The sequence below is a fragment of the Trichophyton verrucosum genome, assembly GCF_000151505.1.
Source record: "Trichophyton verrucosum HKI 0517 chromosome Unknown contig01012_1.f1.exp, whole genome shotgun sequence".
NCBI classification, from domain to species: Eukaryota; Fungi; Ascomycota; class Eurotiomycetes; order Onygenales; family Arthrodermataceae; genus Trichophyton; species Trichophyton verrucosum.
In genome coordinates, this window is record NW_003315191.1 from 43,686 (window position 1) to 64,881 (window position 21,196).

Sequence of the window (21,196 nt, forward strand, 5' to 3'; positions counted from 1 at the left end):
GTATATTATGTGATAGTTCGTTTCCTATCAAGTTCCTTTTTTTCTTTTCAAGTCCTGTCTTTTGTCTTGCATTTGCATATCAAAGTCTGTGTTCTTATCTACGTTTTGTTTGCTTTTTGTCTCGTCTGGTTTCTGATCGAACCCGTGTTTAATGTTGCTGGGGGCGTTCTTTTCCCCCTTCCCGACCTGGTTTTTGAAATGGTGTATAATTTACTCATTTTGATCTATCATCTACATCTACTCACTCTATTGTCCCTGCCCCTGCCTACTAGGAAGGAGAAGTACAGATCAGTATGTTTTCCCTCTGCCAATTGTAAATGCAGTATCAAAACACCTCAATAGTGTTGGTTATATTCAATTAATATCTTTACTCATACAAACCAGTCATGAGCGACTATTCCCAGCCTTCTTAACATCTCTTCGATCCCATTCTCTATCGTGTCCCGTTTCAAGCTTTCTCTTTCTTTCACGCTCTCTCTTTCTCCCCCCGGCACCAGTAATCTCTTTCTCCTTCTGCCGCGGATCAATAACAACCAAATCATCATTCTCCTGATGTTTCTGCTTCCAGCTTAGGTCTTTTCCAAGAGTATCTTTACCAAACTGAAGCGTGTGCGTCATCCAACCCGTGTCACCGTCATCATCCTCTGCCCCAGCCCTTTCTGACTCAGGGACGTCCCATGATCGACATGATAGGCACCCAGCAACAAAGTGTAGATCACAGACCTGTTCTTCCTCCTCATCCTGGTCATTAGATTGTCTCTCTGTATCTTTCTTCACCCCAGGTTTAGAGCTTGTATCATGGCTTTGTTTTGATTTGGATGACTTAGATGCAGAATCTGCGTTCTCAAGCTTGGCTTTGAAAGCATTGAACATATCCAGCGCAATTGCGTCTTGTGAGGAGCTTCCTGCCGCCGTCCTCTTTCTAGCACCACGTACTGATGTTTCTGGTATCAGTGACTCTAGAGCTGATTTCTTCCTGACTGGCTCCGCAGGTGCGGCTGCCGCACTTCGTTTCATAGACGCCTTGAGCGCGGCGATTTCAGCATTTGTTTTGGAGAGTAACGATTGACGAGGCGGCGGTGATTCTGACTCTGAACCGGAAGGAGATGCAGGGCGAGACGGTGATTCAGGGTCTGGTATTGGAAGTTGTGTATTTGGATCTGGCTTCCGCGGTGGTGCCTTTGGTACCTCTTGCTTTTTCCTAGCAGGAAGCTCTGTGAGTGCTCGCGCTGGCTCTGGTTTATGCATGTCCCTGTCCGCCCTCTCCCTTTCCGCTTGTTTCTTTGCTACTGAAGCAGCCTCTTCCTCCTCCCTGACAAGCCGGGTATTGAACTTCGGTTTTGTAGGTATGATGGCCTCTCCATCCTCTTCATCACCTGCAAAGCTCAAGAGCGCCTTTCCCACCTTGGCTTTCTTCTTTTTCTTCCCCTTCACGGGCGCCGCTTCTTCGGAGGCCTTGTCTGTAACAGCTATACGCTCTCTCCGCTTCAGCTGCCCTTCGAATGGGCCTAGCTGATCCACCTCACACCCAGTAATCTTCACAGCATACATTGGCCGGTCAGAGCCTTCTACCAGCTCTGCTTCCGCAATGCTAGCAACTTTGTATATGCTCTCTCCTTCCACCCTGCCAAACATGGTACAGCTATTTTTCAAATCTCTCTCCACGTTCGCCAGTGTGATAAAGAATTGGCTCCCGTAGGTACCATCTTCGCTCTTCGCCAGGCCTACCAGGCCGCGCCTGTTAAACCGCAGCCGGCTGTGAAATTCATCTTTAAACACAACCTTTTCGCCATCACGAGGATCGTACTCGAATTCCGGGTATTCGTAAATGGAGGAGCCTCCTGAGCCGGAGCCAGTGGGATCACCACCCTGGATAATGAAGTTGGGTACCACGCGGTGGAAAGTAGTGTTCTCGTAGTATCCGTCTAGGCAGTGCTGGAGGAAGTTCTTGCACGCGAGCGGTGTCTGTCGCGCAAACAGGGAGATGTGTATGGGTCCGACGGTGGTATGGAGGGTCGCGGAGGCTGTTGGAGGGGGCTCGGTATCGTAATGAGCAGACATGTTTGATTTTCAGGGCTGTTCTTGAGCTCTCGTTGCAAGGGCGATGTTGGGATGTGGCTGTTCTTTGGAGGTTTGGCCGGGGAGCTCGAAGTCACTTCTGCCCTGCTCGTACTTGGCTAGCCGGCTCAGCACAACGACGGCCGGCTGCTATTTAGCAGATCCTCATGAAGATATGCACTGTATCAATGCAGATTCCTTTCTCGTCTATAGCATCTAGCTGGTCCTAAACCCATCTATCACGCTCAAAACAAATAATTAATTCCCATGGAAAATATGTTCTTCCGCTGGGATGGCCTCAGGTTAGGTACCTAGCTCCATGGCTACAGGAGTTGAATCTATATAAAAGATTTGTATATAAGGCTTTAGGGTAACATTTATGTATATCATCTCATTAATATCGTTGATGGCTATAGTAGCATCAATTGAGTGGAAGTGTTTTTAGTGTGAACATAGAATCATAGCTGTAACTAGTGTAGCAAACAGCTTCAACTACTCGTATGAACGTGAATCGTCAGAGCATATCAGTTCGTAAGTATAGTTATCCTCTCCCATCTCATTCTCAAACAGACCCTTGTTTCATTTCACCGATGCTGTTCACACGCTTACTCTTGCGTGTAATGGTGAACCCGCCAACGAAGAAGACTAGAGCCTGCACACTGAGGATTACTGAAAGAGTAACCAAGGCACCGATAACACCAGCCACTGGCCTGGAGATACCACTGTCACTGTTGGAGGAGGTAGAAGGACCAGAAGGGCCGCCGGAAGAGGGGGCTCCGGGACACCCTTCACTTGCACTACCACAGGCTTGACACCACTGATCCTGAGAAGTGATGGCAATCTCCTTCATGTGCGAGACAAAGTCGGACCAAGGAAGTAGGGTCTTCTCCTGGCCGAAAAGAGGATAGGCCGTTGGCTCTGTCTCAGGTGAACCGGGGATGGTAGTTCCGTTGTGGAAGAGGAATCGGACGCTAATTTCTGATTCAGCCGGGAAGGAGCCAGAAGAAGTGCTGGCGTTGGTGACGAGCTCAAAGACCATGGTAGACGCATAGTCTGGTATGCCGTTAAAGTCATGGTTGGCAGTAGGAAGCTTGGTCAAGCCGAAGAACGAGAGGAAGGTAGCGTAGGCCCCGAATTGGACGTTGACCTTGGGCTTGGTCTTGGGCGCTTTGATTGTATCCATGAAGGAATTCAGTACTTCACCGGCCAAGAGAGCTCCGCTGACGGCACGAATGGGCTCTGAGGCATTGTAGGCCAGACCGAATTCATGGATATTAGCCAGGGATTGCAGTTGGCTGTAAACTTCGCTGGACAAAGATGGGAAAGAGTCTGATGAATTATGGATGGAAGCAACGTTAAGCAGGTCGAAGACGGTATAGGCATTCTTGAAGTTGACCTTCTCCGCAACAATAGTGTCTTTAACCAGAGGAGCAACATCCTCGTAGAAGCCCTCCGTTGACTTTAGCAGGTCCTTGTACTCCTTTGAAGCGAAATAGTCGTTGCTGCTGATCTTAGCATTTTTGCATGCACTGGCGCTCTGCAGCCAGGCAATGTTCTCGCTGTTGGAGCCAGACTTGACCTGCTCGATGGCAACGAGCTGGTATCCGTCCATGGGGGCCTCGATAACGGTGCCATTGCGCAGAGTCGTCTTTGCTTCTTTGCCGGCCGGCGGGTAGAGGCCCTGGAAGAAGGCGAGGGCCGACTTCTGGAGGACCTCGTCCTGGGGAGCGGAGGCCGTAATCTCGCCTGGGGAGATGATGTTCGGGCTGATACCCAGCACCTGCGAAGAAGACGAGGAAGATATGTATCGGTCACGGTAGTATCTGCCCGACGAGTAGACCTGGCTGTATCCCAGGTCAGTCAGAACAGTGGGAGGAGTCGACTTGGACGTCCGGTCTCCATGGCGGGAGAAGATATAGGCTCCCAGCACTGTCTCTGCCGTAGCAGCCTGGGCCAGCAGGGAGACGGCCAACAGCGACGCCGAGTTCAGCATCTTGTGTTCCTTGCTATTCCTCGTTATCAATTGACTTGATAGGTATTCCTCAGTGCTTTCTCTGAGGGTTTTTGGAGTCTGAAAAAGGGCCCACGGCGGTAGTTATATAGCCGTGTAACTTGGTAGTTAGCTAGCCGGCCGGCGCAGTCCTCCGGGCTATCGGCAGTCAGCGTCGAGGGGTCCAAGTGGGGGATGAACTGGATATATGCCTAGCTCATGCTTATCCTTCTTTGTTTTCTCCGAAGCAAATGCAGGCCTGCCTTTATGGTTATATGACTGGGGCCCGTTGGCCTGTGGGTGGTTGAACCGTGGAATCCGCACTCGAACTGCGGGCTGCCGTTGGCCAGATATTCGTATCCAGCCTGTGAGACAAAGCCATGAGTCGAAGAAGCCTTCGGCTGTGACGCCTTTATCCGCGGTCTGGTTCATGCACGAACGCAAGCATCTGAGCTGCGTCTTCCGTCCTTCCCGGCCTCCCTGTCGGCCATATTTGGACCCTGATAATGGCTGGGACGCTTCGACAGGAGAACAGCTGGAGTATCAGACATGAATTGATCCCCATGATGATATATATGGGTGGGTCATAACTAGTCGGTTGCAACAACGTCTCTCGGCTCGTCTATCAGGTAGCCAACTCTTCACTCGTCCTTGGAGATACCTGGATGGCCATCAGCTCGTAACCGGACGCCCCCTTCAGCAGGGGGTTTGTTTCTTACAGCCGAGGGGCCTTTCCCCCCGCAAAAAAGTCGAAAATGCTTGACATCGATGTTTTCTTTTTCTCAAAGCCTTGTAGGCTTGTTGATCAATATTCATTATTATTGAGACTTGCGGGTTGGCAGCCTTGGGATGTCGTGACTGCTTTGGCTGCAAAGATCAAACTCCCGCATAACGAGTTGAACGACTTCGGCATCTGGATCTCGTCTGATCCAGCTTGCACAAGACGAGATGTCCGAGAAGAAAGCGAGTCTCCTGCATGGAGAACTCGATGTCGAACGTCCAGAAGCCCCGAGACGTCCTGGCTGGCGCACCATCGCTCTGCGGCTTGCTCAGCTCCTCGGCTTGACCGGCGCACTTTATGCCTGCATCTTATATGGCCGTGCTAACCAGGGAAATGGAACCATCGATGTAGACAAGCTGATGCGAGAGTCTCCATTGATAGGTAAGTTGGGCTTTGTGTTCATAAATCTCACTTGCATGGCATCCGGCTAATCCGTTGAGCAGATACGCACGATGACTTCCCAGAGTTCATTCGCAGGATGTATGGGAATGACATCTATCAGAAGAACTTCACCATAGAGGACCGTTTGCCCATGCATGTCGACTTCCCCAGGCTCCAAAAGGGCCGTGTGGGGGGTCAGTTCTGGAGTGTCTATGTCGATTGGTAGGATATCTCCTGCGTTGCTATATGATATATATTTATCAATGGAGAAGCATAGCTAATCGAGTCAACAGCCCGGAAGAATCAGACAAGTATGATGATTCAGTCTATTCAAAGAGCGTGCATGATACGTTTCAGCAGATCGACCTGGTTCAGAGGCTCATTCAACGATACCCAGACACCCTCGTCGGCGCCCTGACGGCAGCAGACGTGAAGATGAACTTTGCACGGCAGCCAGGCAAGATCTCCAGTCTGATGGGCATCGAGGGCCTTCATCAGATTGGAAACAGTGCCAGTATCTTGCGAGCATACTACAATCTCGGAGTCCGATATGCTACGCTCACTCACTTCTGCCACAACAAGTACGCTGATAGCGAGCATCCTGCAGAGCCTCTCCACGGTGGCCTGTCAGACGCCGGCAAGGACCTGGTGCGTGAGATGAACCGCATAGGCATGATGGTCGATATATCGCATACCAGTGCAGACACGCAGCGAGATGCACTGAAGGCCTCCCGGGCACCCGTTATATTCTCTCATTCCAACGCCTTTACTGTCTGCAAACATACAAGAAACGCGCCGGATGATGTTCTTAATATGCTCAAGACAAACGGAGGTGTTATAATGGTTACTTTCTTGCCGGGCTACGTCAATCTATCCGGCAAGGCTACTTTGTCTGATGTTGCTGACCACATTCAATATATCGGCAACTTGATCGGCTATAAACATGTTGGAATTGGCTCTGACTTCGATGGCATGAGTGGTGTTCCCACGGGGCTCGAGGATGTCTCTCACTACCCAGATTTGATCCAGGAGCTGGCTAACCGTGGAATTGGTGCTGAGGACCTCAAGGATGTAATGGGCCGTAATATCCTGAGGGTCTTGGGTGAAGTCGAAGCCGTGGCTTCAAAGATGTCTAAGTGCACCAGACCTCTTCAAGATTATATCCAGCCACGGTAGTCGCTTTTGGAATCATTTGCTACGTTGTATATATACAATACGGGTATAGTTATTCGCACATGTATATATCTTTTCATGAACTCGACACAGACTAGAAATCAAAGACTAGTCTTCTATTCATTCATTAATATATCTTTATCTCCCATTAGCTCGCAGCCAGAGCGTATTACTCCAATCATACCACCCGTCTGTATAACCTCACTTCCACCGCCTGACAGTCTCCATTCGACGTCCGCCAGTCCTTCTATCCAAGATACCCTAACTTGTGCAGGGACCTCTAGGCTCTGAAGTTCCGTCGATAGTGCGGAGATTATATCGGCCAATGCCAGCCCTTTGTTGGCCTTGAGGGTTTGTACAGTATTTAAACACGAAGTCACGTCTGACGTTGACAGTAAGGTTTCGAGGATGATTTTGATATCGGCTGGGTGTGGTGCAGCGATACATGTGTATATCGTCTCTTCGGTTATTGTTTCTCTTTCTTGCTGCTGTTCATTAGCATCGTCATTTTTCGAGGGTAGAGGCATGCCTGTGTTTGGCTCGTTAGCGATCTATACACATTGAACGCAGTAATAGAATACCCAAATGATACTTACTGCTTGCGTGGCAGGCTTGAAGAACGTTCAAGGCTCGTCTCATATCTCCCTTGCTCAACTTAACCAGGCTGTCAATGGCATCTGGCTGTATCTGCACTTCTTCCGTTTCTATCACGGTATCAACTAGCCTTCTGATATCCTTTTCCTTCAATGGACTAAATCGAAACCGTGTGCATCGAGACAGGAGTGCGGGCGAAAGCTTGTGTGTGTAGTTCGCGATGATACAAAATCGGGTGTTGGCGGTGTACTTTTCCATGATTCGACGTAGTGCCATCTGGGCCGCGGAGGTCATCGCATCGGCCTCGTCAAGAATAATTAACTTGAATGCCCCCAGCCCCGAGCCAGACGAGGGCGCCGTTGAAAATATTTGTTTCGTGCCTACAATAGCTGTTAGTGATTCTGCCTCGCTTCTACCTTTGTATACTAGAGACGTACTGGCAAAAGTCTTAATCTGCTCTCTCACTACATCGATTCCTCTATCGTCACTTGCGTTAAGTTCCAGGACCATCTGCCGCATATTTTTTGATCCATATATCCGCCGCGCCAGCGCGAGGATTGTGGAAGTCTTTCCAGTTCCTGGAGGGCCATAGAGCAGGAGATGCGGAAGTCTCTACGTATAGTACTTTAGTAGGGGGTTCCATATGTTTGGTATGCCGGTTCGTTCTCACATTTGAGTCGACAAATCTGTTTATCGTAGCAATGATATCTTGGTGTCCAGAGACATCGTCGAGTGTATCTGGGCGGTATTTCTCAACCCTATTTTCTAAATCAGCATTACATCATAGCTATCGAGAAGTTCCTAGACATGGAAGAATACCTACCAGGGAAGATTATCTCCGGCTTCGACTGGTAAATCAGCAACAATTCTCTTCCCCTTCACATCTGTAGGGTCTGCAGTAAACGCGGCCGTGTCCCGGGCAGGCGGGGCATCAACGTCCATATCATCCTCGTAGTCAGACATGTTGGCGTGTATTCACAATCTCTGGATATTCTGAAAGTAGATGACAATATATCGATCCTAGAGAGCTATTTTCTAGTATCGCCCGGTCTTAGAGGAACAATTGGCCTCTATCAACTGCTTCTTGATAGCTTCAGCTTTTTGACGCGCGCTCGCGGCGCGTTTAAAGCGGCCGGAATCGGAGAAATAAAAACCCGTGCTTCCGCGGCTGCCGCCCACCTGCACCTGGCAGGTGTTATCCCGCCATAATCAACAAGCTCGGCGGCCTTGAAGACCTGATACCATATTGATAGACGGCACGCAATCCACAACAGAGCACAGGAGTAATTCTCAATCTGACTTATTTCCCCGCTTACTGTGTTACACTCCTGTCATAATGCCGGTATGTGGACAAATAGCCTTCCTGCCAGATTACATTGATACCTAACTCGCAAACTAGGCCTACCACTCTATCTTCCTCGATGAAGCCAATGTGCAGACCATAGGTATTCCATACATCTGGACTAGCGCAGTTATCTCTAAGGAATAGACAAGGAATATTTGCTTACTCGAATTAATAGGGAACTTCCCTATTCTTCCCCTCCGCACCCGCACACGCGGACCAGCATATACACTACCTCTACTTCCCCCAGGATCATCCGACCTCGATATCGACCCTGACAGTGAATCGTACGACTGTCTCGATGAAGTCCTCTCGCTATACCGTGCCAATACATTCTTCCGTAATTTCGAAATCAAAGGCCCCGCGGACCGCATGATGATATATGGCATATTATTTGTGAGCGAGTGTCTTGGTAAAGTTAAGCCGAACATGTCTTCAAGGGAAGCAGAGAAGGTATGGTGATAATTCGGACGGCCGGGCATGTGTACGATCAGTCGCTGCTGACACTTGCTAGGCACTTATCAACGCTTCCCTCGACCACTTTGCCATACCTGGCGACGCCGCCTTTCCTCTTAACCAGGCGTTTGAGCCTCCAAAGGACCGCCAGGATGCTGAGGCTTTAAGACAGTATGTTGTGTTTCTGTCCGGTGCTGTCAAGTTTTGGTGAAGTGTACTATGATAGGAATTAACGCAGTACACCCAGATATATATCCCAAGTGCGACAAGAACTTGCAATTCGACTTCACACCAGATTATACCCCGGGGGTGAAGGGCCATCCAAAGTAAGTCAAAGCTCCCTTCCAATAGACGTTCTATGCTAACACGGGTGACTGGTAGTGGTGGCTAAGCTTTTCGAAACGGAAGTTCATGGGGAAGTCCCTGTAAATACTCTTCAAGGATTGCTTACTTTGCGCTCACCCCTGTTTATGATATGGACTGCCACACAGGCCGAGAGCCGGAATCTTATGGAGATAGATCTATCGGCTAAGTGTACCTATTTTACATGAGCATACAAGAAATGAATGAATCCTTATTATACCGGTCTCGCAGCTTTGGTTCCATGTATCCATACCGGCCTTGTCCGCTCCAGCAGTTTTTTGAGACTGAACCCATCCCAACCAGTCCACTGCACCATATGAAACTCTCTTGATCCTTCAATCCTACATATTTTGTTTGGCGCGACTGATGCATGGGGATAAGACAGCCTTTCTTAAAGCCGGAGTACCCGGACTTAAGACACTCTCTCTTGATTACGTCATAAACGTAAACTCCGGGCTTCAGTCTCAAAGTCGAAGGGCAAAAGGAAATCAATTAGCGAACCGCCCGATCCTTCAGGGAACCATAGATGAAATCTAGGAACGGGGTTATCGGAATCCTCCCTTTCACCATCTCAATGCCTGGCAGGAAATGGCCCTGGCTAGCGATACCAATAACATAAATATGACCCCAATTAACCTGCCCAAGTCAATTCTTTAGCAGGCAATTCTATCTTCAGCCAAACACTCGGACAACTTCAAGTCTTCATCAAGATACCTAATTTGCGGCTAATATATAATCAACTGCTTCGAAGAAATTGCTACCATCGCATTTCCAGCATGTCTTACCTAAAGAAGGTCGCCATTGTCGGGGTACGTAGTGGGCAACTAATAGTCGGACATACATGTACAACGCTAATTGAACTTCCAGGCCACCGGGACAATTGGACAACATATTGTTCGGGAGATCCTCAAGACTCAAAAACATGAACTGACTGCTATTACACGAAGTGCTAGCAATACAGTGATGCCAGAGGGGGTCAATGTTGCCAAAGTCGATTACGACAATCAATCTACGCTGGTATCTGCACTCCGGGGACAAGATGTCCTTATCATTACTATGGCCGCTTCTGCACCAAAGGATATACACATCAAATTGGTTGAAGCGGCTGCAGAAGCCGATGTTCCATACATCATCCCAAATGGCTGGGGACTGGACGCAACTCATCCGGTGTCTGATGACGCTTTTATTGGACCTCACCAGCGTGCGATCTATAAGCGTATAGAGGAGCTTGGTAAAAGCGCCTGGATCAACTTTGTGTGTGGTTTCTGGTATGAGTTCAGCTTGGTTGGGGGCCCAAACGCATACGGATTCGATATCGATAACCGCTCTGTGACATTTTTTGATGACGGCACGGCCCGCATCAACACCTCAACCTGGGATCAAACGGGACGAGCAGTTGCAAATTTCCTTTCTCTAAAGGAAAAGCCCGAGAATGGCGAGGATGAGCGCCTGACCATTTCTGGCTTCAGGAACACGAACGTTTTCATATCATCCTTCCTAGTCAGCCAGAAGGATATGTTCCAGTCCATTCTGCGAGCAACTGGAACTAAAGAGGAGGACTGGAAAATCACCCATGAACCATCGGAGCAACGTTATAAAAGTGCAGTGGAATCATTCCGCCAGGGGGATCGGGGTGGCTTTGTGAGGGCCATGTTCACAAGAATGTTTTACCCAGAAGGGTCAGGAAATGGCTCTGGCGCATTTGAGGCTACGAATAAGCTTCAAAACGACTTGCTCAACTTGCCAAAGGAAGACATTGATGGGCTGACAAAGGTCGCTATTGAAGACCCTGAACAGTTCCGAAGGAATTACTCTTAAATAGAAGGACTGGTGCTTCGTGAGCTCTGTGTCCTTTGCGAGAACAGGGTAACTTTGGCGTGTAGGTGTTATGACAGGGGGAATTCAGGTTGAGAACTTGTCATATATTAGGCCAGAATAACCAACTAGGCAGTTCATTTTTGTCAGAGGATATAGTAAATAGTTATTCAACCAATCAAGAGCTTATTCTCTTATCTGTCGCCCGTAAGTTAAAGTTCAATCACTAGCTAGCTAATCAATTATAACTACCGGGGAGAGGCAGCTCACTGCAAACATTTTACATTACCAACTACACAGATAGGATACTACGAAAAGCATTCGGCCATCACGGCACCATGGCTAGTAGTACTTTATTTGCCTTGCCAAAGACACAATTAAGACCCCTGATATCAACGAAAAAAAACCTGATACCCTTTGCGCATTACACTCGCAGGAGCGTGACAACTTTACAACCCAGCGATGTGAAGTACGAGTACGTCGAAGACGTCGAGCGGCTTGATTACTATACTCATGGTGGATACCACCCAACCATGATAGGGGATGCATATCATAATGGTAGATACATTATATGCCATAAGCTGGGGTATGGCAGATCTGCAACGACCTGGCTAGCTGAGGATACGAGAGAAGGTCGCCTGGTTGCACTCAAGATTTCCACAGCAGAGTCAGTAGAGCGAACCTGTGAGGCGCAAATCCTCTCACATCTCGCAGACTCTCCATCTGAACATCCTGGAAAGATAAATATACCGTCACTATCGGACTCATTCACCTTCCCTGGACCAAATGGCACCCACCGATGTTTCGTTACTGATGCAGCGAGAATCAGTATCCATGAAGCTAAAGATGCATCTTATCACCGGCTTCTTCATCTCCCGGCGGCTAGAGCAATTTTGTCACAGCTTATACTTGGCTTACAATTCATACATTCCCAAGGAATTGTTCATGGGGGTACGTTTGGACATATTTGTCAAATATTCTCCTTCTGTACTATAATCTGAATCCGAATATAGACCTTCACCTCGGAAATATCCTTCTCAGCCTGCCTCCTGATATACAAAAAATGAGCAGCCAGCAGCTCTACTCAAAAGTTGGAGAACCAAGTACCCAGCGCGTTATTCGTCGTGATGGCGCAGCACTTGACCTTGGAGTACCTTCGGAGGTGGTTGTTCCTATCTGGCTTGGCCTTGGGAGTGATGAAATTACATTAGCCGACTCGTCGATTTTGATTGCAGACTTTGGAGAAGCATTTGATCCTCAAACTACAAAACGATTGACAGCCCATACGCCACTTTTATTATCACCACCAGAGTCTCGCTTCTTAACCGAAGAAGGCAAGTCTCTTTCTTTTCCTGGAGATATTTGGACGCTTGCATGTTCTATCTGGGAGATCTTTGGGTCTAACCCACCGTTTGAATCCTTCCCTGCCACGCTGGATGATGTGACGGTTGAACATGTTGAGACGTTGGGAAAACTCCCCGATCGATGGTGGAAAATTTGGGAGAAGAGAAGTGATTGGTTCGACAAAGATGGACGAAAAAATGTTAAAGGGAGCATTCGTCAGTGGTATGGTAACGAAGCTAGAGAGAGATATACAGAAATCTCGAGGGAGGAAAAAATTCGAGCTATTACAGCCTGACGAGGAAAAAGCATTAAATGACATGCTGAGGTCGATGCTCGTTCTTGAGCCGGCCCAGAGGGCCACTATTGGGCAGGTAGTTAGATGCGAGTGGATGCAAAACTGGGGCCTTTCTGAAGTGCAGAAGATGCGAGATATTATAGAATCATGATATATCCAACTGGAAATATCTGAGTACTGCCGAGTCGCCCACATTTTGTGGCAGTCTTCTTATTTTTCCTCCCCACAGATTTAGTTTTTGTACCTGACTAGCTACTGTCAAACATGATAACTAGGTCGCGGATGAATGAAGTAGTTAGTCGATACGTAGTACTTCCAAAGGGATAGTACTGCCCTCGTCGGCGCAGACCAGAAACTTAGGTTCAGCCGCCAGCGTCTGGTTAGTTAGACTTTTGACCTAAAGTTCTGGAGCGGAGTGGAGCCCGCCGGGCCGCGCGCCAACTCTAAGTCACGTGAAATTTTGGGAACCCAGGCCCCTATTGGAGGTCGGCTGCTGACACTCGCCTTTTTTTTTTTTTTTTTTTNNCGCTGATTGCATGAATTGGTTAGTTATAAGGAGAGGGCTGTAGCTTGGACGCACCAGAGGCGCAAACCCTGTGAACTTAATGCATTTTATTTCTGGCATCTTTGGCATCTGCATCTTAATGAGGGAGCTGAAAAGTGACCTCTCCTCGTTTTCCTTTCGTCCCTTTCCCCATCCAAATGCTGTTGGCAGTGAAGCCTGCCGGCTTTTTGAAGTTTTCTCTTGGAAGCAAGCTGAGACATTGGCAAGTCTGGGGATATCTTCGAGGGATGAGTATGCATATATTGTCACCCATCAATGCCTCCTTCCGCCAACTCTTTATTATCAATACTAGGCACCCAAGTATCCGACGACCTTTTTACGTACACATCTGGCAGATATGTGTTCAATGAATCTCTCAGGAGGAGGGAGCGCTATGTCAGGTTTGACGTTGAAGCTCTCAAGCAACTCGCTGCAAGCCACATCAACCATGGGAAAGTGGCAGATATTACAAAACTTGCGGAAGGGGGCTTCAACCGCGTATTACTCTTGACTATGGAGGATGGCTTCCAAGCGGTTGCCAAAATGCCATACCAGACCGCGCTCCCAAAATATTATGCAATTGCAAGTGAGGCAGCGACCTTGGAGCTATTGAGGACAATAAATATACCCGTTCCAAACGTGCTTGGATACTCTGCCTCTAGCGATAACCCTGCTGGAGTTGAGTACATAATTATGGAGAGAGCTCAGGGGACCCAAGTAAAAGAACAATGGGATTCTATGACAAAACGACAAAGGCATAAATTAGCCTCCAGTTTTGTGGAAATTGAAAAGACTTTATTCTCTCTACCATTCAGCTCAATTGGGAGTGTCTATTTCAAATCGGATATACCAGCCGAGCTTCAAGCGCCGTTACATGATGTGCCCTCCCTTAGCCAAAGTGATGGGCAAGACATTCCCGAAAAGTTCTGCATTGGCCCAATTGCTGATTATATGTTCTGGTATGGTAAACGCGCAGGACTAGATATATCAAGGGGACCATGTATGTGCTCCCTTTACTGAGCGTATCAAAATGGCAACTGACTCTTCGACAGGGAGCAGCTCTACTGCCTATCTCCGATCAATCGCGGACAAGGAAATCAAGTGGACACAACAATACGGAAAGACACTTGAGCTTCAGTTCCCCCACAATGGTGTGCTCACTGGCAAGCAAAATCCAGACAGATACGTTGACCTTTTGCGTAATTACCTGGCATTAGCTCCATATCTTCTCCCAAGAGAAGGCTCTGAACTAAACACTCCAACTCTCAGGCACCCGGGTTAGTTAACTAGTGAATCCCGTATTCTAATGCTTTTTTCTGTTAATAAATTCCAAAATGCTCACATACCCACAGACCTTAACCCAAACAACATATTCGTTGACCCTGAAACGTGTGAGATAACTTGTTTAATTGACTGGCAACATACCACGATCGAACCACGCCTCCTTGTTGCTGGCTATCCCCAGGCCTTTGAGAACCCCGACACCGATGAACCGCTCGATTTAGAAGAGCCAACTCTACCACCTGAGTATGACAGCTTAGAGAGCGATGAGAAAGCCGAAGCGGATGAACTGTATCGTCATTTGCTGATGACCCATTACTACCGTATATATACGGGTGTGCTCAACAAGCCCCATCTCAACGCCTTAAGAGATCCCCTGTTGAACCCAAGGAAACACCTGGTGGACAGGGCAGGACGCCAGTGGAGTGGAAATACAATTACCTTGAAAGGTGCTTTGGTCCGGATGGTTGATTACTGGGATCAACTCCCAGAAACCAAGGGAATTGAATGCCCTGTAAAGTTCGACATATCAGATCTCGATGAATTTCTAAAGCAGGAAGAGATGTGGCTCTGCTTCAACGCTGTCATGAATTATTGGCGGGATGAGCTGTCTATCAGCGAAGATGGCTGGGTTAGTAACGAGAACTATGAAGCTGCAATGAAGGGAGTCCAGCGACTCAAGCAGGATATGCTCAACAAAGCAGAAGGCGACGAAGAGGACATCATCCTGATCAACAAGGGGTGGCCGTTTGATGATCATGAGGAGATTAGCTGATATGCCATCTGTACTTAAATATGAAGGTGTCGTGTAATGGTATCCTCCAAAAGGCGGGATATATACTCCGTGGTCTAGCACTACTCTGTAGACTTAACGACATGGTGAATGGGTTAAAGTACTTTCTCTTTCCCTAGCTTAGAGCTGCAGTATAAAACTCTGATGCAACTAAAACATGTTGCATCATATCAGGTTGCTTTGCAGACACGACTGGAGGAAATCAAGCAAAATCTATGAATCATCTGGTTCACCGTCAATCGCCACCGACGACCCATTGCGCCTGTAGAACGAGCGGTCAAATTAAGCAGAATAGAATCCAGCATATTCCCAGTCTATGATTGTCCTTGAACGGCTTTTGCATAGCACGATAAGGAGGGATCACAAGTTCGTGAAATTCGGCATCAGATGTAGCAGTGCTAACGTAGTATCAGAGTTTGGTCCAGAGGAGAGAATTTCGGATAGCTGAAGCTTTCAATGCGTCACGTGCGTCTTCGGAGTTGGTAACTAAAACTAGTTAAGCTTAAACCGCTGGAGACCAACCTTAAGGTTCCATTTTACCTCCACTGCTCTGCTACGACGACTATCCTGCTACTTCTAAGTCCTGGTTTCTATATCTTACACCTCCATTAGCATCAGTGCTATGATCAGCCCGGTGCCCGATTGCACAGGCTCTACGCCCGCGCTCGACTTTAGGGTATATTGGGAAGATGAGGACTTTCTCGCGCGGGGAGAGTCACAGCCGAGTGTTCGCTCGCAGACTCTGGTGTACCACCACGAGCGCAAGAAGTGGTGGGTTAAAGTGACACTAGAGGACTCGGTTCCTGGCATATCGAACGAGCGGAGGGCCCCAAAACGCGAACGACGGAGGGAATTTCAAGACTTCGCCAAAGCGATAAACTACGGATCACTTGCCCTTTTTGATGATACGGTGACTGAGATAGTATTGAGAGAAGAATCGGAGCCAACGACTACTATCAGACTGGACTATGGAACCAAAGAGCCTACGAACAGGATTGCGAGGATGGCGAGAAAATTGCGATATCAGATTCGGGAGGACCCGCAAAGGGTCGTATACCTATCATGCGTGGAATTCCCTTCACTTGACCGGATCAACGTTACGGAATTGACAGACAAGGCCGAAATCACAGACGGGGTCTTCCAGGTCTACAGAGCCGGGATCCCGTATATTCTCAAGATAATAAACAGACCTTTCTACCAGCCCCGCGACACGGACGTCATGCGAAACGAACTAGAGAACCTTGAGCGTTTTCGGGGGGTCTCAAATATTGTGCAAGTGGCCGGGATCGCCGTCGATATAGACCCATATAAGACCTCGCCAACGGGGGAACAGGTGGTGATCGGTACTCTACTACAGTTCTACAGCGGTGGCTCGCTACAGCGGGCACTGGATGATGGTAGCATAAGCGGATATCATTGGGAGAAGTGGGCTCTACAGATTGGAACCGCATTGCGCCTCTTTCACGCGGCAGGCAGGACTCATATGGATATAAAATCCTCGAATATAGTGCTTGATGGGAAAGGTAATGCGATTCTTATTGATATTAGCGGCATTGGCGGAACAACCCACGAGTGGCGCGCCCCAGAGATCCGAGACGAAATATCGCCCCTTGACCTTCCGTTCGAAGTGCGGCGACTAAACGACGTGTGGGCATACGGGAAGCTCTTATCAGAAATCGCATCTCATGCCGGCAGCAGCCCCCATGCGACCGTTCTGGAACAGGTCGCGAGATGTCTAATGAGAGAGGACACGACGACACGCATAGGTATATCGGAAGCAATGTCGCGCCTGGAAGCCGTCCGTACCAGGACAAGGCGTACGATAGCCTGACGGAGACCGACCCATACTATAGTTATGCCGGCTAATACTCATCCCAGTCAACGTCATCCTTGTCGAATCCACCATCGGTTCTGGCACCTTCGGTGCTTCGTTAGCAGGCGTTAGAACGTTGGTACGGAGTATAGCTACAAAACATGTTAACCGCGTACCTGGGCCCTCACGCTTTAGATTTGGTTTCTTGTCACACCCAATGATCCCGCAGTGAGGCGATCCGCTCGTCGAGGCATCTTCTGTGGTTACCCTCTCACATACTTCTTTGCGGCTCTTCGCCTCGCTGCACGGGTGTTTGAGACTCTTGTGATAGTGGCCGCAATTATGGACCCGTACCCTGAAGCTGCACATTCTGAGGAGATAGTCCTGTATAATATGAAGGGGAGAGTATTGAACTTCTGCGTAGTATGGGTCAAAGAAACATAAGACGGCTTAATTCCTGGCTTTAAATTCAAAGATGCAGCCGCGTGGACAGACTCTACCCCTCTTCTGCCATCGTTCATCATGCATCACAAGGATCGTTATTGGATTGACCTCTCCCTTCCCACCCTCCCCCAATAATCTGCTTAATACCTAGAAGCGCCAGGGGAGTCGTCCCATGTTAGGTATGAGAGCCCCTGCAAACTCGGTTGAGGTTCCTACCCGAAGTTCCGTCCTACAGATGACATTTCTTCTGGAGAAAATTTGCGACGGCAGCTTGGAGTTCTAAGGCTTGTCGTCGCCCGTTAAACGCACAATGAGCGATCAAATTCATAGCCCCCCGATACTTCTGGGCTCCCGGAAGGGTGTGATGAAAATTGGAGCGCGGGAGCATTGCCAAGGTGGGAATAATAGTTATCAGCACCAGTAACTTGAATGCAATCTGCGTTTTAAGTCGCCTGTCATTTGGTACGTGATGGGATTCCAGGTACTGTACGGAGTACATATATCTAATAATAATGGATACGGAGTACTCCGTAACCACCCAACGGAAAGTGATGGCTTCTTATGGAAGTAGTTCGGTAGTTATTTTTATTACTAATGCTGCACGTGACGCAGTTTTCACCCGCCTACTTTTCGTTACTTGAAGCGCGAAGACTTCGACAGCCCCTTTTCACACCCTGTCATTCTGGGAGTGAAAGTTGCTAACTCGCTACGGCTAATCAGGTGTGCAGGCCCTTGCCAGAACAATTGGCCGGCTCCACGCCAATGTACTTTGTGGGGTGGCCAATGATTTCTGGCCTTGTACTTACTCCGTACTGTGTACGTCTTGGGACTCGAGAAAACTCAAAATGGCCCCTTTATCAACCGCTGCTCAGGCTGTCCACACATTCTGCAGCCGCTTTCTGAGGTTGTTTATCGAACCTCCATCCTCCACAAGTTACCATATGGACCATGCATCTAATTCAAGGACACCTGTTCGGAACAACTAAACAATTGTTCTGGACACCAAACCAACATTTCTCAACGAAGGGGCTAGCATGAGGATCATTAACCACCTAATGCCAGGGATTACATTTATAGGGATCCTTCTGTGTTATGCTTCGCTTGGACGGTTACCACATCAATAATATCTTCAGAGAACGCATGTTCATGTTTCAAGGCCCGTGATTGGGGTCAACTCTCTTGGGTGGATGGGCCTCTTTACTTGTGGGGAGCATGGCTCCAATCCAAGTGAGAGGATGCCTTGCCATGAAGAGCTCGGGCTGGTCCCCTAATTAGTCATGGCGAAGGCCCACAAACATCTGATAACAAGACGCAGGGGGAGCTATCTAAGCTGCGGATCTCCCGTGTCTATGTTATAGTGTCCAGGGACATCCCATATTAGCAGCTGAGGAATATATTCAGCTACTATGCTGCTCTCTGCAAGTTCACACTGGTTCATGTTGAACAATATGAAAAACGTGAACTGATAAAGAATACTACTATGGAGTATATCTACTGCAACCTAAGAGCTATAACGATATGTTTCAAGATTGGAGACCGATGCCAGCCACGCCTTAACATGACATTTTAAACTACTAAACTTTGATGGGTTGAGGAGTTTTGAGATAGTTTGGCTAGCTTACCGCCATCCAACGGCATGGGGTTTTCTAGGCACAACCTACTATATTTCCCCTGGAGATTTTGAATAAATATGGGGCAATAAATTATCACCGCTCCAGTTGTTAACTCGTTCTCCGGTCGGCTTACCTTCTTGAGGAAATGCCCGAATGTGGTCGTGATAAACTCGAGCAAACATATGGTTCGACTCAGCGTCGTTCCTATTTTCCAATTGCCTCGGTAAAAGCTCGTTACTATTATCACGAGAGATACCACGCAATACGAAATTCACCATTTTTATCGACATGATGGTTATGACCTTTAGTGAAAGCTTAGTGCACCGTGGGGTTTACTAGAAGCCTAGGGTTTCTCCAAATGTCCGTCAGGTGCATATTGTAGAGTGACTGTGTCCCTCTTCACTTCCTATCCAGTCATGCACAGCAATTCAAGCTGTCATTGTTGATTATCATGTTTTGATGCTGTGATGGCCATGTCCGAATGATGCTACATAATTCCGGGTCCATGCCCACGGATATCCGAAAGTTAACTGAATGTCTCCAGCAACATCCTATAAAACCTCATTATATATTATATTACCCCAGTGGATAATCCTACCTTGCGGAACACTGCTTCAACAGTCTATCATGCTCACCACGTTCCAAGTCCTACACGGGCATGGCAATGTCAAAAAAGATATATAAAGTGACATCAACCCGCAGTCATGATACCTCTATAGCCAGAGCAGCCAGTCCCTCCAAACGCCCTCTTCAATTCTAACTCACCGTTTCTCTGCTCCCATATCACTAATTTCTCCTTTCCTTTTCCTTCCTACCATACAAGATGAAGTTCCTCACTGCTCTCTCCGCTATTGGGGCGTTGGTAGCCACCGCTACGGCGGCTGCTGTTCCAAATACGCCAGCAAAGCAGTCCATGATTGACGTTCAGCTTTCGGCTACCGGAAACACCATGATTAAAGCCACCATCACCAACAAAGGAGACAAGGCTTTGAACTTGCTGCAATTCAATACCATTCTCGACAAGAACCCAACCCGCAAGGTCAGGGTCTATCAGAACGGTAAGCTAGCTCTTATTCCGTTATACAACTCCCTGTATATTGACTCTGTGGAATAGGCACCGAGGTCAAGTTCACCGGCATGCTTCCCCGATATAAAATGTCTAATCTCTCCCCTGAATATTTCACCTCCCTTGGCCCAAAAGCCAGCGTTGAAAGCACCTTTGACATTGCTCGTACCCATGATTTGACCCGCGGTGGAAAGATCACCGTCATGGCCTCCGGAACCATTCGTACTGCCGAGGGACATGGCGCAAATGCAACCACCATCACCGGATATGCCAGATACGAATCCAACAAGCTTGAATTGGATGTTGACGCAAAGAAGGCATCCTCCGTTGGACAAGCCATGGGAAAGGTCAAGAAATCACGCGGAACTATCGATAAGCGCACCAACATCGACACCTCCAGCTGCACCCAGGGCAAACTTGATGCTCTAGAAGGCGCCCTTTACAATTCTGCTGCCCTCGCTCAAGCTGCTGCCGAAGCTGCCCCTTCCAACCTCAACACTGTCGCAGAGTTCTTTAAGTCTACTAGCAGCAGCACTGTTAACACCATCGTCTCCCGTCTCTAGTCCGTTGCCAGTGAATCCTCCTATGTTGATTATGGAAGCACTACCTACTATTGCACTGATTCCATGAATGGCTGCTCTCCTGGTGTCCTTGCTTATACTCTTCCGGACCAGAATCTCATTTTCAACTGCCCAATCTACTACTCCGACCTGCCTGCCCTTGCCCAGTCTTGCTACGAGCAGGATCAGGCCACTACCACTCTTCACGAGATGACCCATGACTCTGCCGTTGTTAGTCCCTTCTGTGATGACTTGGGTTATGGATATGAGGATGCCACTTCTCTTTCTGCTGCCCAGGCAATTCAGAATGCTGATTCCTATGCCCTTTTTGCTAATGGTAAGCTTACCCTTCACCTTCATGATATAGCAGGACTTTGACTGACCATATCTCTAGCTATCTACCTCGGCTGTTAGGAGGAATGTTTAATGAAGTGCAGATAAAATGAGATGGCTCGTTAGAGTCATTGCTTGATGTTGTCTTTGTTACATA

At 48.2% G+C, this 21,196-nt stretch overlaps 10 protein-coding genes across 10 annotated transcripts; 7 read left to right on the plus strand and 3 right to left on the minus strand.

The window, feature by feature from the left end:
* Positions 1–384: 384 nt before the first annotated feature.
* Positions 385–2,061, minus strand: TRV_07499 (uncharacterized protein; the record flags this gene model as incomplete). The annotated part of the gene is made up of 1 exon (XM_003018439.1): positions 385–2,061. The coding sequence occupies one exon, from the start codon at positions 2,059–2,061 to the stop codon at positions 385–387; it is 1,677 nt and encodes a 558-aa protein (XP_003018485.1).
* Positions 2,062–2,620: 559 nt separating this feature from the next.
* On the minus strand, positions 2,621–4,051 carry TRV_07500 (uncharacterized protein; the record flags this gene model as incomplete). The annotated part of the gene is made up of 1 exon (XM_003018440.1): positions 2,621–4,051. One exon carries the CDS (start codon positions 4,049–4,051, stop codon positions 2,621–2,623), a length of 1,431 nt encoding a protein of 476 aa, XP_003018486.1.
* A 945-nt stretch (positions 4,052–4,996) lies between these two features.
* Positions 4,997–6,386, plus strand: TRV_07501 (uncharacterized protein; the record flags this gene model as incomplete). Its single annotated transcript, XM_003018441.1, has 3 exons — positions 4,997–5,210; positions 5,273–5,432; positions 5,504–6,386. The coding sequence occupies 3 exons, from the start codon at positions 4,997–4,999 to the stop codon at positions 6,384–6,386; spliced, it is 1,257 nt and encodes a 418-aa protein (XP_003018487.1).
* A 113-nt stretch (positions 6,387–6,499) lies between these two features.
* TRV_07502 (uncharacterized protein) lies at positions 6,500–7,940 on the minus strand (the record flags this gene model as incomplete). The annotated part of the gene is made up of 4 exons (XM_003018442.1): positions 6,500–6,912; positions 6,980–7,589; positions 7,648–7,735; positions 7,801–7,940. 4 exons carry the CDS (start codon positions 7,938–7,940, stop codon positions 6,500–6,502), a joined length of 1,251 nt encoding a protein of 416 aa, XP_003018488.1.
* A 373-nt stretch (positions 7,941–8,313) lies between these two features.
* Positions 8,314–8,986, plus strand: TRV_07503 (ARP2/3 complex subunit Arc18, putative; the record flags this gene model as incomplete). The annotated part of the gene is made up of 3 exons (XM_003018443.1): positions 8,314–8,319; positions 8,467–8,772; positions 8,834–8,986. The coding sequence occupies 3 exons, from the start codon at positions 8,314–8,316 to the stop codon at positions 8,984–8,986; spliced, it is 465 nt and encodes a 154-aa protein (XP_003018489.1).
* Positions 8,987–9,914: 928 nt separating this feature from the next.
* TRV_07504 (isoflavone reductase family protein (CipA), putative) lies at positions 9,915–10,956 on the plus strand (the record flags this gene model as incomplete). Its single annotated transcript, XM_003018444.1, has 2 exons — positions 9,915–9,947; positions 10,006–10,956. The coding sequence occupies 2 exons, from the start codon at positions 9,915–9,917 to the stop codon at positions 10,954–10,956; spliced, it is 984 nt and encodes a 327-aa protein (XP_003018490.1).
* Positions 10,957–11,291: 335 nt separating this feature from the next.
* On the plus strand, positions 11,292–12,592 carry TRV_07505 (uncharacterized protein; the record flags this gene model as incomplete). The annotated part of the gene is made up of 2 exons (XM_003018445.1): positions 11,292–11,904; positions 11,967–12,592. The coding sequence occupies 2 exons, from the start codon at positions 11,292–11,294 to the stop codon at positions 12,590–12,592; spliced, it is 1,239 nt and encodes a 412-aa protein (XP_003018491.1).
* Positions 12,593–13,412: 820 nt separating this feature from the next.
* TRV_07506 (uncharacterized protein) lies at positions 13,413–15,192 on the plus strand (the record flags this gene model as incomplete). Its single annotated transcript, XM_003018446.1, has 3 exons — positions 13,413–14,100; positions 14,129–14,413; positions 14,489–15,192. The coding sequence occupies 3 exons, from the start codon at positions 13,413–13,415 to the stop codon at positions 15,190–15,192; spliced, it is 1,677 nt and encodes a 558-aa protein (XP_003018492.1).
* Positions 15,193–19,903: 4,711 nt separating this feature from the next.
* On the plus strand, positions 19,904–20,709 carry TRV_07507 (penicillolysin/deuterolysin metalloprotease, putative; the record flags this gene model as incomplete). The annotated part of the gene is made up of 2 exons (XM_003018447.1): positions 19,904–20,138; positions 20,195–20,709. 2 exons carry the CDS (start codon positions 19,904–19,906, stop codon positions 20,707–20,709), a joined length of 750 nt encoding a protein of 249 aa, XP_003018493.1.
* Positions 20,710–20,772: 63 nt separating this feature from the next.
* TRV_07508 (metalloproteinase, putative) lies at positions 20,773–21,084 on the plus strand (the record flags this gene model as incomplete). Its single annotated transcript, XM_003018448.1, has 1 exon — positions 20,773–21,084. One exon carries the CDS (start codon positions 20,773–20,775, stop codon positions 21,082–21,084), a length of 312 nt encoding a protein of 103 aa, XP_003018494.1.
* Between the last annotated feature and the right edge of the window lie 112 nt (positions 21,085–21,196).